The sequence below is a fragment of the Bombus pascuorum genome, chromosome 9 (assembly GCF_905332965.1).
Source record: "Bombus pascuorum chromosome 9, iyBomPasc1.1, whole genome shotgun sequence".
In the NCBI taxonomy this organism is placed as follows: domain Eukaryota; kingdom Metazoa; phylum Arthropoda; class Insecta; order Hymenoptera; family Apidae; genus Bombus; species Bombus pascuorum.
This window is the reverse complement of record NC_083496.1, coordinates 13,727,148-13,741,917: the sequence shown is the minus strand read 5'-3', so window position 1 is coordinate 13,741,917 and position 14,770 is coordinate 13,727,148. Positions and strand designations below refer to the sequence as shown.

The 14,770-nt window shown below is 32.5% G+C and overlaps 2 protein-coding genes across 4 annotated transcripts; one reads left to right on the top strand and one right to left on the bottom strand.

The window, feature by feature from the left end:
- Positions 1–288: 288 nt before the first annotated feature.
- Positions 289–3,667, bottom strand: LOC132910317 (odorant receptor 2a-like). The gene is made up of 6 exons (XM_060965921.1): positions 2,887–3,667; positions 1,338–1,623; positions 1,155–1,254; positions 878–988; positions 531–686; positions 289–430 (listed from the first exon to the last, which is right to left on the bottom strand). The coding sequence occupies exons 1-6, from the start codon at positions 3,452–3,454 to the stop codon at positions 380–382; spliced, it is 1,272 nt and encodes a 423-aa protein (XP_060821904.1). The 5' UTR covers positions 3,455–3,667; the 3' UTR covers positions 289–379.
- Positions 3,668–6,474: 2,807 nt separating this feature from the next.
- LOC132910298 (relaxin receptor 1) lies at positions 6,475–14,480 on the top strand. 3 transcript variants are annotated; one of them, XM_060965872.1, is made up of 21 exons: positions 6,486–6,719; positions 7,405–7,518; positions 7,786–7,857; positions 7,993–8,095; positions 8,202–8,273; positions 8,379–8,450; positions 8,549–8,692; positions 8,774–8,842; positions 8,912–8,983; positions 9,343–9,414; positions 9,526–9,597; positions 9,912–9,983; positions 10,108–10,179; positions 10,329–10,399; positions 10,861–11,022; positions 11,383–11,528; positions 11,886–12,036; positions 12,778–12,907; positions 13,041–13,231; positions 13,725–13,880; positions 14,060–14,480. In XM_060965872.1, exons 1-21 carry the CDS (start codon positions 6,632–6,634, stop codon positions 14,095–14,097), a joined length of 2,139 nt encoding a protein of 712 aa, XP_060821855.1. In that variant the 5' UTR covers positions 6,486–6,631; the 3' UTR covers positions 14,098–14,480. The 3 variants fall into 3 exon arrangements, 2 of the variants coding, with proteins under 2 accessions (XP_060821855.1, XP_060821857.1); XR_009658724.1 differs by lacking the exons at positions 13,725–13,880; positions 14,060–14,480 and having other exon boundaries at positions 6,475–6,719; positions 12,714–12,907; positions 13,041–13,182; XM_060965874.1 differs by lacking the exons at positions 6,486–6,719; positions 7,405–7,518; positions 7,786–7,857 and having other exon boundaries at positions 8,020–8,130.
- The last annotated feature ends 290 nt before the right edge of the window (positions 14,481–14,770 follow it).

Below are 14,770 nucleotides of genomic sequence, written 5' to 3'. Positions count from 1 at the left end.
ACTTAATTCTAGTTCGGTTAATAATCGTTGATTGTACACCGTTTACCGTATCATAAGAAGATTGATAGTGAATGTTAGATAATGAATTGATAGATAATGTTTTAGGAATATGAAGGAAATATGTAATTGCATTGATTAAAGTGATTATTACTAAGGGAAATTAAAGAAGTTGAAAGGTTACGAAAAATGAGTGTTTTATCACAGTAGAAAATTATAGTGCGCGTTTAACAGCTTTATGTTTAATATTTAAAAATTGAATCTATCGTTTTACTGTTCGATTATAAGGTCAAGTCGTATATCCGCAATTAATGGTTCGAATAATTTGTTTCTTTTTATACGTTCAATAAATTCAACAAGTTGAGTTGATCCTAGTAATCATTCAAATAATACTTTTCAAAACGGAGAGATATGCCATCGATGCTTTTACTATCTACAAATAAGTTGAAACGTGTAAATTATGTATCTACTAAACAAATTTAGTGCAAAGACTTAATAATATTCAGTGATGTTATATTTGGAAAATAACTCACAACGCCAAACGTTTCTAAGGAAAACACGTAGAACTTGCCAGCGGTAAGGTATGACGGTTTCTGCGATCGAGCGATACAAAATATTAAAGATCGCGTGTATTGTTCCGGTAAGTCGTACCAGTTTATGAAATAGCAAGCCACTTGCATTTCACTACTCTGGAAGCGATGCAGTTAGTACTTTTGTTGAAATTGTGAAGTCATAAAAATTTTAGATACTTGTGTGCTTTTTGATTTACGGTGATCATTTTTGAATTATTGAATTATTATATTTTAATGGTTGTAACATGAGAAATATTGAAATAAATAATAAAAACTACTTTTCTTTATGTATTGTTTTTGATAATTACCTCGTTAATTAGACACTCCCCCAAGAAACAGTAGGAGAATGCTAATAGTGTAACAGCGCATGAGTAAATTATAAAATGTATGGTATTTATATCTTCTCCAGAGTCGGTCGTCTATAAAATTTTACTTATTTATTTTAAAATAATAATAAATTGAGAGTGCAGAATAAGCAAGACTTCCTTAAAGCTATTAAAAACCAAGAAAAGATTGCAAAATAAATTAAATTACAAATAAATTAAATACAGGAATACTACAAAATGTAAACAATTATATCATTACCATGAGTAATTGATAGACCACGATGCATAAAGAGAATATTAATCCTAATGTCTGTATAAACATCAGAGAACTAAATGCCTTTGCTAAAATACTTGCCAGTCTGCAATTAAATTAACAATAACATTTTTAATCAGATCGTACCATATCAACGAAGGAATTTTATTTTTATGTTCATCTACTTACTGGAGAAGTTCGATGTGTCGTTCAACGAGCGCTCTCATTTCTGGAGAATATATTTGTGGTTCAATACTGATATTTCTGACACGATGTGCCAAAATTGAAAGTTGACTACAAAGGTGAAACGTTAACGTCACCAACAGACTGTCCGCGCCGGTTGCACCGATTGTTAACAACATACTTGCTGGTATTAAGTAAACGCACAATAAAGCGTATGATTGTACTCCTGTCACTTCATAAATGTTATTCACTTTCATCGGTAACTCGTAAGGAAGCGTACAATTATTGAATTCTGCGAATTAATGTGATATGTTAACAAAACGTAAATATATACTCAAAATATAACGAATAGAGTCAGTTCACGATTTTATAGACAATATTAAAAAAGTCGTCTGTAGTTGAAGAGTTAATAATCTTTAGTTAATAACCTTATATATATATATATAAGTAGTGAAAAGTGAAAAGTAATATATATATATATTATATTAATAATATATTATTAATATAATTATTATATATTAATAATATATTAATACTAAAAGTTTTGATTTTACAAAAGTACAAAAATACAAAAAAATACAATATTCTATCAGACTCACTTTTCACTACTTATAACACTTATCGAAAATGAAGAGAAGGAAGAGCGAAGAAGAGCATCGAGTACATAAATTCGCGTTTGCTTGGCCGTCGAACGAAACTGTGCTGGAAACGACGGCGAAAAAGAGAATCGCACAGTCGGTGGTCGTGCAAAATCTTCGACAAACTGTGACAGGCTCGTAAAACGTAACCGTTTTGTGTATCGTGAAGGAAGTAACTGTCGCCTTGGAACACCATAAAGCTGCGTACGCGAGGTAACTGTACGCGTGATCGTATGGATACGGATATCGAATGCGTTTCCTGGATCTGGGCGATAAAGTTCGCATTAAAGTCTTGATTTATCCTGCATGAGTATTCACGACGCGTTGATAATACCTGCCGGCTTAATAAAACCGCCACTTTTACCACTTTTTCCATCCCACAATCCACGTTGTTTTACGTTTTAAGTTTGAAACATCAAGCACCGATTTCCGAATTTACAATTAAGTTCTTGTTGATGGGAATTGAAATGCTCGACATCGCACAAATACATATTATCCTTGACTTAAAGTACGGAAAATAAACCAAAAAGCAATTAAAAATAAACTCTACCTATTCACGCATCAAATTTATTTGTTAAATTATCTTCATTCATTTTACCCTTAGATTTAAAATTTTTGCACAATGGACGATATAGAACATTTAAGCAATAGAGAAATGTTTCGAAGCAAAAATATGCACAGAATTCACATTAATATATTCTTTAGTTAGTTATTTGGTGACACTAAATCAAAAAGTAATCAAGAGTAGCATCTATCCATATATCACATTGACTCCCACTTATTAGCAATAGATTATTCTCACTAATATCATTCCTCTTTGAATAAGAATATCAACATCCTGAACTTTGTCGATCGACAGAATCAATCTATTCTCTCGAATTATCGATACGAACCACCGAATTGCAGATTGAACTTACTGGATAAAAGACAGCTGACGATTGGTTTGGCATAAAACAAGGTGGGCACGAAGAATAAAGACAAGGCCGACGAGGTGGAAAATAACGTGGCGGCCACGTTGTACCAAACGACCGTTCGCCTTTCCTCCTCCGACCTATACAATCCAAGCTTCACGTCCCTTTTCACGACCGTCAGCAATGGTAGCACGAGATGCATGTTCAACCGAAACATCATGGCCTTCAGTACTATCAAGATGGTCGGGAACGATAGCGTGATATTCTTTAGCGTCTTCTCAAGGTCGTGTATATTCTGCAGCAGCGTCACAATCTCCAACCAGGTGAAGATCACGACGTACGTAATGTAGAAGAAAAATCGAACGTCGTTACGATTATGCGGCCATAGTCCGGATAAGTTCAAGAGTCGTTTGCTCCACGAGATCACGTTCTCGTCGTAGAACAGTTCTACGTACGACGATATCGGCTTCTTCATTCTTAAAGACGTGACAACTTGACTTAAGACTTTTAGCTTGAGGATTGCTACAGTATCGAATTGCAATTGTCGAGATGTTACTCTTTTTTCAAATGTCATGTATATTGTAATTTATGACTCTTGGAATGTCTTAAAAACTGTGTAACACGGAGATTAAGATCCTTTTCGTGTTAACTGTAATCCGATGTACATATTGAAGGATGGTAGAATAACACATAGCAAAAGGAACTAGTGTTATAGCTTCTGATACGATTCGTAAGAATTCAGTTGCTCCTTAAGTATGTATATTCGATATATTTGATCAATAGTGGAAAAAAAAGTTCCTGAATTTATGATACTTCTCTTATAACCGGTAATTGGACTTTTCATAAAGACAGTAGAGAAGAGACAGTTCGTATCGGAAAATTAGAGATTCTCGTGAGTCTTTTCGATCGATATTAATTGTCTATTAATGAGTGATTACATATTCTCTGATCGCTGTCGTCTCGAGGCGAGACACGCCATTGACGCGAATTGTTCGAATCGCTGTCGCAATTTTGTCACCGACGTATCTGCATACGTTAGGAAGTTTGAAGCGACAATCGAAAGTGAACTTCGAAAGTAAACTTTGATAGCGAACACGTAATAGACCAATTACTATCTCCTCCGCCATTTGCAATTAGTAACTTTTCTCTTGCGTTCGCGGCCAAGGCGCTATTATTTTGTTACACTTGCGTTTCTTTCGTTCGAAAAGTTCGAATTTAAGATAAAATACGTAACATTTAATGTGTAGCGCTGGTCTGAGGCGCAACATTGTATCGACTAGAATAAATTTCTATAATATTATGTAACAGTTAATATAACAGTGATAATCTATAAAAACGCATAGCGCGGCGTTAAAGTGGTATTAATGTAAGTGTTAATATTCTGTACACTCGAAAAGAAATAAATTCATTTTGTCAAAAAGCAAGTTTATTTTGTATGTTATTTAATATATTACAAAGAAAATAGGATTATATTTTTCCTAAAATGCCAAAAGCACAGAGTTTCTCTATATATTTACGTAGACTTGTACATACAAATCCATACGAGAAACGAATGCCAAAATTTACTTAAAAGAAAGAACAGGAGAAGTAACAATATTTTCAAGAATCTGTGAATTATTCTTGTAAATAATCCAATAAAACCTATACCTGAGAATTCTGCCTAATTCTGTTACATATTTTCAATTCACATACTGTTCAATAATTTTACCAACATTTCTTCTATCGCTACTACTAACCAACTATTAATTCAGTCGAAAATTATATCTTTACAAGAAACAAGTCTATCAATATTCATCATACTACAGTAGCGGACAAAAGTTTAAGACGATGATTTGTAAACCGGATTACAAACATCTTATACGCATATTGTTCTTCTATTCGGTTTGTCTCTTTGGAATAACGTAGCTGTATGTTTGACCTTCGTAACCTCAGACAGTCAGTTGTTAAATACAAACAATGTAGGAGTTACAACAGTTAGTTACCGCCTAGCACTTGGAAACAGTGGACATTAGTTTAAGACGATCTGTGTAAAACGTGAGTACGAGTACAGTTTTTGAACATTTTGATTCTGGAATGTCAAAATCATTGTTTAGTGTACCTTTTATTGCTTAAAATTCATTTAGGTAGGAACAGACTATGGGTAAATCAAAGAATTTACTTGAAAACGAAAGGGAACAAATCGTAAGGCTGCGAAAGCAAAGTAAAACCTTCACCGAAATAGCAAATATAGTGAACAGGTCAGAAACAGCTTGTAAACAAGCTTGGTATAAATTTTTAAAGACAGGCATGTATTGCGATCAACCGAAAAACGGAAGACCACGGAAAACAACACCGAAAATGGATCGCCGGATTCATCGATTGAGCGAAAAGGATCGTTTTCGTAGTGCAAATAATATTGCTGCGGAGATAAACTATGAAAACGATACACAAATTAGTGCTAGAACTGTTAGGAGAAGATTAGAAGACTTTAACTTAAGAGGACGAAAACCCCAAAAGAAACCACTGCTGAGTTCTAGGAATCGAAAAAGACGACTTGCATTTGCTAAAGCTCATAAGCATTGGACAAGTGAAGATTGGCAAAAGGTATTGTTTTCTGACGAATCGAAATTCAATCGCGTCTGTTCTGACGGGATACGGTACGTTAGACGTCGAATTGGCGAAAGTTTGAAAACACAGTGCGTTTTAAAAACTCTTAAACATGGTGGTGGCAACGTTATGGTGTGGGCGTGTTTTTCTCGAAGCGGCCCTGGTCCGATATGTCGTATCAATGGAATTATGGACCGTTTTCAATACAAGGACATACTCAAGAACACAATGTTACCTTTTGCACGCAACAATATGAGTGATGATTTTATTTTTCAAAATGATAATGATCCGAAGCACACGGCTCGGGTTGTGAAACAGTTTTTTCAAGAAGAAAATATCACCGTGCTGCCGTGGCCGTCGCAATCACCAGACATTAACCCAATCGAGAATTTGTGAAGCATCATAAAAAAGACAGTACAAGGTTATAAACCGAAAAATTTAAATGAACTTTACTCTACGATTGAAACAGCCTGGAATAATATTACGGTAGATTAATATAAAAAATTAATAGATTCTATGCCAAGAAGATGTACCGAAGGGATAAGAAATAACGGATATTGAACAAAATATTGAATTTAAACAAAAATTGTGTATATTTTTTAACCAAAAATTAATATTTTTTGTATAGTCTTAAACTTTTGACCGACGAAATATTATACAGATTTCGTTCCTTTTTTATAACTTAGCTATTGAGCAAAATATCAAAATGAAATTTTTTTTCTAAGTGTACAAACAAATGTACAATTAGTTAATACCAAAAGTAGAACACCGTATTTATATTTTTTATGGAAAGTAAATCAATTATTTATTTCTTCCATTTCGTCTTAAACTTTTGTCCGCTACTGTACCTTTGTTTCATTGCAAGGAACTTCTCCGACCAAGTTGTTCGTTCGCCTACGATATAGCAATCGTGAAGACAATCGATCGACATAATTTGAAGTGAAATTCCTAGCAGCAAACGGCAAGAAATCCTTATTCGCGGACGATGAAGAGCGCGTGTGCGTGACGCCGGAGCTTGCGACGGAGTTAGTGAATGCAACCAGTGTCATGCAGTCGTTGTACCGAGTGCACGTGGAAAACGTTGTTCATGCAAGGGAAAACACGGAAGTCCGTGGAACATAGAGGCGCTAGATCGTTTTAAAGATCGAAACGTTCGTGTTCCGAAATGAGGTACAAACGCATCGGTGCTATCGGCACATTTTTAATCGCGACCTTATGCCTGTTATCAGGGCTGATGTATTATTTTAATCAAGGTATGTGACTTCATTCATTATGATATAATATCGTTAAAAGTTGATTCGTTATGATATAGCATCGTTAGAAATTCATTCATTGTTCGAAATTCTTTTAATTTGTTAGTCTTGTAGTTTGATTTTCATTTCTTCGAAGTAGATGATTTAGTTATTGGATAATAAAACGTTTGTTTTATTAAGTTATATTATTACTGATTGAAAAACTGAAGCTTCATGAAGGTACGTACAATGTATGTTTTATACCTTTATTTGTACCCTGAATAGAACGTATTATTAAAGAGATCAATATTCAAAATATCATAAATATCTTGTAAGTGTTATACGAAATAGTAAGATTTTTTTGAAACGATTCGGTAATATTTTATAATGTCACACTTCTGATAATTAATAAAAAGTTTCATTAATAAATCTTAAGCTTCATATTTGATAAATCTTACAAACGACAACAATCCAATAAATTGTTCCCTAACAATTACATATTACTTCACATTTATAATTACATATTTGCATTTATAAAAAATAAAGAACTTAAACGATTGAACAATTACCTCGAAACAGTAAATACCGTCTTACATTTGGAAACGGATAATCGATCTAAATTATCCTTCATTTGTGACATTTACATTGTGTTGTTCGAAATCACATCGTTAGATAATTGCTGATAATTTGATTTTCCTAATTCCAGACACTTGTCCAGTGGGAACATTTCTTTGTTACAATACCACAATTTGTCTACCACAGAGAAATTGGTGCGACTTGGAAAGCCAATGTCCTCACGGGGATGACGAACAAAATTGCTGTTAGTTCATTAATTACTACATCCATTTTAATTTTCACGACAAAGAGGTCCATTACAAAAAGATCTTTGAATAATTTATAGTTCGAATATGATACTTCCGTGTTGCACGATCGTATTGAACATATCGAGATACTCCTTTTTCGGGCAAGAACGAATTAAATTTAAAATTTAGTTACGATGTTTGACATTTTTATATACGTGTTCCTTTTATACAGTATAAATGTAATACCGAACGGGGCAATATAAAAAGTGTTACTTTGTATGCAGATGATTATCACGGTGTATTGGACTGGTTTGGCAGTGACAGAGATTCCGAACCTGTAAGGGAGTTCGTTTGTGGTAATGCAATATCCATAATTTATCGAACAACGGAACACAATATCGAATAACAGAAATAAAAATGCGACGATAAACCGCAAAACGCAATGGACGAGATAAGAATTGGTAATTTACGTGTTTTCCTCTTCTTCGTAGATACCACCGACATTCCTGTCGGTTGTAAGTACGTGAAGTGTCGCACCACTTGTCACGACTACTCGGAAATTCCGAGAAACCTATCTTCTCAAACTATTTCCATGTACGGTCTTAAGTATTAAAAAACTGGAATCTTTCGTAAAGTATACACTTTTTTTATTTTTACCGCGTTAGTGAATTGTTCTTAATTATTGTGATTAATTTTTTAGAACTCTGTATGATAGCTCGATTAAACGCGTGCCAATGGGCGCCTTTGCGCAATACTCAGAAATCCGTATACTGTGAGTTTCTAAGATTCTTATTTACTTTGTGCATTTTTTCTTTTTTTTTCTTTTTTTACAAGTATTGTATAAATATAATTTTTATAAGAAAACATAATTTTTCAGATATCTTGATGGTAGTAACATACACGAGCTAGAAAAAGGAGCTTTTCTTAATTTAACTAAATTGTTTTGGCTGTGAGTATAAATACTTTTAATTAAATCTTTAATGCTATTAGAAAATAAGTAATTACACAATTTTTATGTAATATACATAATGTGTATTTTATGAACAGAGCTTTGGATAACAATCAAATTAGCGAATTTCTGCCTGGACATTTTGCTAATTTAACCAACTTGGAATCTTTGAGGGCCAATAAGAACAGAATCACTGTGGCAGATTTTTCAGACTTAAAAGGGAGCAATGCTTTAAAGTTCATGTGTGTTATTTAACATAAATTATAATTTTGTAGAAATTTTGTACGATTTTAATCTTATATTAATTTGTTACATTATTATAGAAATTTGAATGAAAACCAATTAACTTCGAAAGGACTGAAGTTGCCGGAATTGCCGGTATTAAGCGAGATGTAAGTTTACACTTCATCGTTTCGCGGAAATTGAAATATCGAAACTGATTTCGTTGTATACAATTTCAGATTGTTAGATGAAAATAATTTCGAATCAATGCCCGATACTTTGTTCGCTGGATGTCCATCATTAAAATTACTGTACGTACGTAAGTAAATAACAAATATAGAAAATTAATCCTTTAACTCTTATACACGTTTCTCTGTTTTCTATTTACTACTGTTGTTAGTAATTTATTTATTCTAATCCCAGTCGCAAATACACTAACGATGTAATTCTTGTTATTCGTTTTATTTCAATTGTTTCGTTAATATTAATAATTAATCTCAATATTTCTTTTTTAATTAAAAATTAAAGTAATGGTGTCTACCGTAGCAAAATATTTCCTATTAAACTTTATAATTTTACATAAAAAAGTGTTACCAATAAATTGTATTAAGGAATTAAGTAATACTTTCTACTGACTTTAAACTAACAAGCAACATCAACCATTGGCCAGGAGTATGCAAAAGAACAAAATAAAGACGATCGAAGAGGACACGTTCCGAAATTTGGAGCAGCTAGTTGAACTGTAAGTTCCTCGCGTTACCTCAATTTGCGAATGCTCCTTATGGCAATGTAACGAAGTTATGTCCCTCGTACATCACTGTGCATCGTGCAAAACGGATTTTTTTCCTTTCAGTAATTTGGCGTTCAACGAAATAACGACCGTCCCGCTGAATGTATTCCAGCCGTTAAAAAATCTGACGAGGTTGTAAGTATACGAGGCACCGGTATCCACATAAATTGTAACGCTACACGTCTTAAGCTACGCGCGTGCTTGCAACATATTTACCTGATATTTACCGTCGAACGCACGGCGTTAGAAAAGCAAACGAGAGGAACGTCACGTATGCTGATGTTAAAACTTTTATTTATTATGCCGACACGTACGAAAATAATGCCGATACGAATAGTTAATGTGATTATCGTGGTTTTATGGTAGAATTAAAGCTCGCGTAAAGGCAGAATTATCAAGCAATGAAATGGAATAATTTTCGAAAATTATTGGATTAATATTTATTGCAGACAATTAGGTTACAATCGCTTTTATAATTTACCGATGGCCGTGTTGAGTCCATTGACAAGACTGTATTCTCTGTAAGTTTTAGCATTAAGATTTTTCTAATAAGTTTAGAACATATTATTTCTATAGTTTATTGTATTAATTTTTATATTGTAGAATTTCTATCAAAGCAAATAGCTAATTTCGTGAAAATTTTAGAGATCTGGAAGGTATAAATTTGGATGCATTACCAAAAAACGCGTTCGCACTGTTCAAGCAATTGGACTTCGTGTAAGTAGATTTATCCGTATTGTGTCAGACAAACCACTTTCCTTTGTAAATGGAACTCCTGTCAATGTATCTATCATCGGATATTGTTATTTTATGAATGCAATGAACTACATCGTTGATTTCTTATGATGATTCATATTACTTTTTAGCTACTTCACGAAGTTTCATTATTGTGCGACTTACGCGCCGAAATCAAAACGATGTCGACCCGCTAGTGACGGTAAGAATTTGAAAAACATAAAAAATGATAGATTGTGTTTAAATAATTTTTATATATTCAGTTATAAATATTCAGTTACAATTACTTTAGATATTATGTTGGGGAATACTCGTTCTTTTGGTTCGTCATTAAATAATTATGATTTACCATGATCATTAATTTAAATGGTTTTAATTCCGTTCAATCCCCATAAAATACCTAAATGGTCGTCAATGAATTATCGGTCTGTTATTAGTTCATTAAATGGCTTAAAAGATTATAGCTATTATAATATCACTGATGATTTTAATAACACCTATAAAATATGTAGTAATGCATATTTACAAAATGCTAGCAAATATTCTCATATATTTATGAATATTATTACTCCCTTAAAAACTCGCAATATTAGTAAAATAAATATCAGTATAATCGGACGATTAATTCGAGATTGATTATAGATATAGAATATTTCTATGCAGGAGTATCGTCGTTATCCCATTTGCTCGATAAAACTTTATTGCGAGCAGCAGTATGGGTAATTTCGTGTGTTACTTGTACGGGTAACGTGCTTGTTCTTTGGGGGAGATTCACAGCCAAGGATGAGAATCGCGTATTAACCATTATTATCCGAAATCTAGCAGGTACGTTATATCTTAAAAATTATTTAATATAGGTATTAAATTCACATGTATATACTTACACGTTATATAATTTTATGAATAATAAATATTATCAATATCTAATAAAAAAATGTTCAATATTTAAAAAACTTTTCTTATGCGAGTTCGAGAAAAATTAGACAAGATTCCCGTTATTTGATGTATGAACAGGTATATAAAATACATCAAATATTTATTTAAAGGGATATAAAATGCCGGTCTCGTTTATCAAGTATGCTATAAAAATGACACATCAATGTCATTTAGTTTCAATATTATCCATCATAAATCACTGAATCACACAAGCGTGATAGATATAGAACTTTTATAATCTTTTTACAGTTTCCGACATGTTGATGGGGCTATATCTATTCATAATCGCTATAGCAGACATAACATTCCGCGATAATTATAATCAAGTCGCCAGTTCATGGATGTCTTCGTGGTATTGTACCTTTGTAGGACTATTGGCAATGACATCTTTGGAGGTATACTTATCAATTATATTTTATTTCAAATCTTTAAATAAAATTTTTACCATAAATATATTTATTTTTGAAATCTAAGTACTCAATGGTATCTACTTTTAAATGTCACACAATTTCTCATATAAAATTTAATTAATATTCAGTTTGATATTTATAACAATATCTTTTGTATTAAACTATTTTTCGCTTCCCTAATATTTTAAAATTCTCATGTACATTATTTAACTTTTATACTGGATTATAAGGATTTTTATTCGTTATAATATCCATGAAACTTTCGTGCGAGTCAGACGAAACATATCTGAAGAAGATAAATGGCTGGTCGTTAATATATTGAAATAAAATCGATCCGTCAAGGTTTCAGTATTGATCCTGTCGTTCATGTCTCTGGAACGATATATGCTAATAGCAGCCCCACTGAAAGGTCACCGTACCATGACACCGCATACGGCAACTGCATCGATGATCATCATTTGGATCACAGGAATTACCCTTGCTCTCGTGCCAGGTTCGTCTTCATATTTCTTATTTGTCCATGGACCTCGGCATCATTGGTAATAATATCTAATAACCTGTCAAGATGTCCGATCGCTTGTTAACCCATCGGTTATGATAACGTAATACAAACCAGATAACATGCTCTTATTTCGTCAATTTATGAATCATTTAAACGTTGCGTTGCGTCCATTGTTCTGATTAAAAGCTAGTGGCGTATAGTGATTTGAAAGTACATATGTAATTGTTGATTATTAGATGCTTTTTATTGGACTCTTTTGGGAAATTTATTAAACTATTTGTATTTTGCATTAAAAGAGAAAGGGACAGTAGTAGAAGTTTCTGAATAATTGTATTTCATGTAACAAATACACATATACTGAGACTTTCTTAAATTTTTACGCGATGATAAAACTTTATTTTATTATAATTACAGAAATTTCCAAATCGTAAGTTTTAATTCTTATATAGGTTAGGATATTTATAAGCATATAATTAATTTATACTCACGTTATGTTAGGTTACCAAAGTAAAGAAGCGAATATCACACGGTCAAAGTGGATTCCTCAAATTTTTGTCTGTCCTGGAATTAAAAAAAAATTTCATTTTAACATACCATGTGCACCAAGTATAATCGAATGTTTATTCTGTTGCAAACAATTATTGCATGTATAAAGTTCCCCGCTGTAGCCACTACGCAGAGATATTCGAAGAAAGGACAGCATTCTGAAACTAATTGTAACTCATTCGAAAGTGATTCTCTGGCGAAGCAGCACGAGATTTTACGGTGTAAATGGAATGTGTTTCCCCTTGCACATTGACGATCCGTACTTAATTGGATGGGAATATTCGGCCTTCGTCTTCTTGGGATTAAACCTTATGGGGTAAGCAGACACGATCAACATTAAAGAAACAACGATCTTAAAAGTAGTTCACCAGTACAATAAATTTTTTTTCTTATGCATAACAAGAAGCAATTGTAAAGATTATGTCGGTTTAAGTCTGTTCGCATTACAGGCTGCTTACGATTGGTTACGCTTACACGGGTATGTTTCTGAGCATTTGGAAAACGAGACACGCCTGTTCTTTGTCTGTTGGCGATTCCGAATTCGCCTTACGATTTTTTCTTATCGTTCTAACGGATGCAGCCTGCTGGGCACCAATTATCATTTTGAAGATTAGAGCTATGATGAAGTATCCTATTTCAGGTAAATTATCTGCATTAGTATTACTAATTCCTTCCTGTTGTCTGCTGTTTTAATACTTATGACAGTTCTAATTGTGGTTGTAATTAACGAATTGTTGTCTAGTCCATAAAACAAATGTGAAATTTTCTGATACAAATTAGCCCATAAATTCTTAGGCTTAATTGACTATATACCTCTAGTAATATGTAATAATTTATTAACGATAATTTGATTCATAATCAGCAGTAACAAATGCATTTTTCCTATGTTGCAAATTAAAAATAGACATTTAAGGCAAATTGAAGTTTTAAATATAAGAATGTGTGAGAAATTATCGGCCTGTTTAATATTTAAAAATTGTAAATTGCATAATTATATATAATTTATATACATTTTTTTACTTTTATTTTACATTTTAATTTATATACATTTATATTATATACATATTTTTCATATTTTTCCGCTTATAAAGGTTAGATTTATTTCATCTCTCTAGTTGAATATTTTGTTGTAGCTGATTTTCACGCATGGGTGGTAGTTTTTATATTACCTGTGAACAGTGCGGTCAATCCGTTATTATACACATTTACCACTCCTAAATATCGAGAAAGACTAAATGATGGATGGTTTGGAAAAGTGCGTAACTATATGACACGAAAATCTTCCGAAGGTACATAATTTTGTCATTTTAATTAAACTCTAAATACTTTAATAAACCAAACTAGAGCAATTAAATTCCCAGTAGTTTGTATTCGAAAGCGTGTTATAATGAATTATGTAATAATGATAATTATTGCTTATTTGCTGAGTTATCTAATGCAATTGATATCGTAAGTGAATATATTGCAGATACGTCTACAGCAATGAGCAACAAAGATAAAATGTAGTCTTTATCAGATGGGAAAGAGTATGACAATAAAATTCGATTTAATAAGAAGAAAATGCAGCCTGTTAAACGCGATCGTATGATATGAATTTTTATATTATACGTTTAATTTGTTGTTATTCAGAAGCTTACAGCAAAGACGAGTAATATACTTTCTCGCGTGCTAAAAATTAGTTGAAGGTTTTAAGCTATGGATTAACAAGTTGAATGCAATATTTGGATGTTACTTGCTGTAGTAGTACAGCAAACAGAATATATAATTTCTATAAACAAGTAAGTACTCTGTTGTTAAAGATTTAACATAAGTAAACAATTTTCTGTATAGCTGTTGTATATTTATACAACGGACTGTTACGTATAAAATAAAACATGATTTTCTGTAAATTGTCCAGATGATGGAATATGCATGAAAATGTTATATATCAAATATTAGAATATCAAAACAAATTTCGGAAAAAAAACTAAATGAGAGAAAGACAGATCACTGTTAGATCTAATGCGGCAAAATCTGTGATCTATTCTAATGATGTAACGTATATGAGCATTCCGTTCCGCTATTAGAAATATAAAACGACATTGCGGTTGATGCAAATCAAGAGAAGAATACGTAATTCAGTCGATAGCTGACCAATATGAGCTCTAATCTAAACTACTAATCGGTAAACTGATTCAAA

Coding starts and splice junctions, on each gene's coding strand:
- LOC132910317 (XM_060965921.1), bottom strand. CDS start 3,454: ATGACATTTGAAAAAAGAGTAACATCTCGACAATTGCAATTCGATACT. Junction 989..1,154: donor TGGTCTATCAATTACTCATG/GTAATGATATAA, acceptor AAAATTTTATAG/ACGACCGACTCTGGAGAAGA. Junction 687..877: donor GGGAGTGTCTAATTAACGAG/GTAATTATCAAA, acceptor CATCGCTTCCAG/AGTAGTGAAATGCAAGTGGC.
- LOC132910298 (XM_060965872.1), top strand. CDS start 6,632: ATGAGGTACAAACGCATCGGTGCTATCGGCACATTTTTAATCGCGACC. Junction 8,096..8,201: donor TCTTCTCAAACTATTTCCAT/GTACGGTCTTAA, acceptor TTAATTTTTTAG/AACTCTGTATGATAGCTCGA. Junction 8,843..8,911: donor TTGCCGGTATTAAGCGAGAT/GTAAGTTTACAC, acceptor ATACAATTTCAG/ATTGTTAGATGAAAATAATT.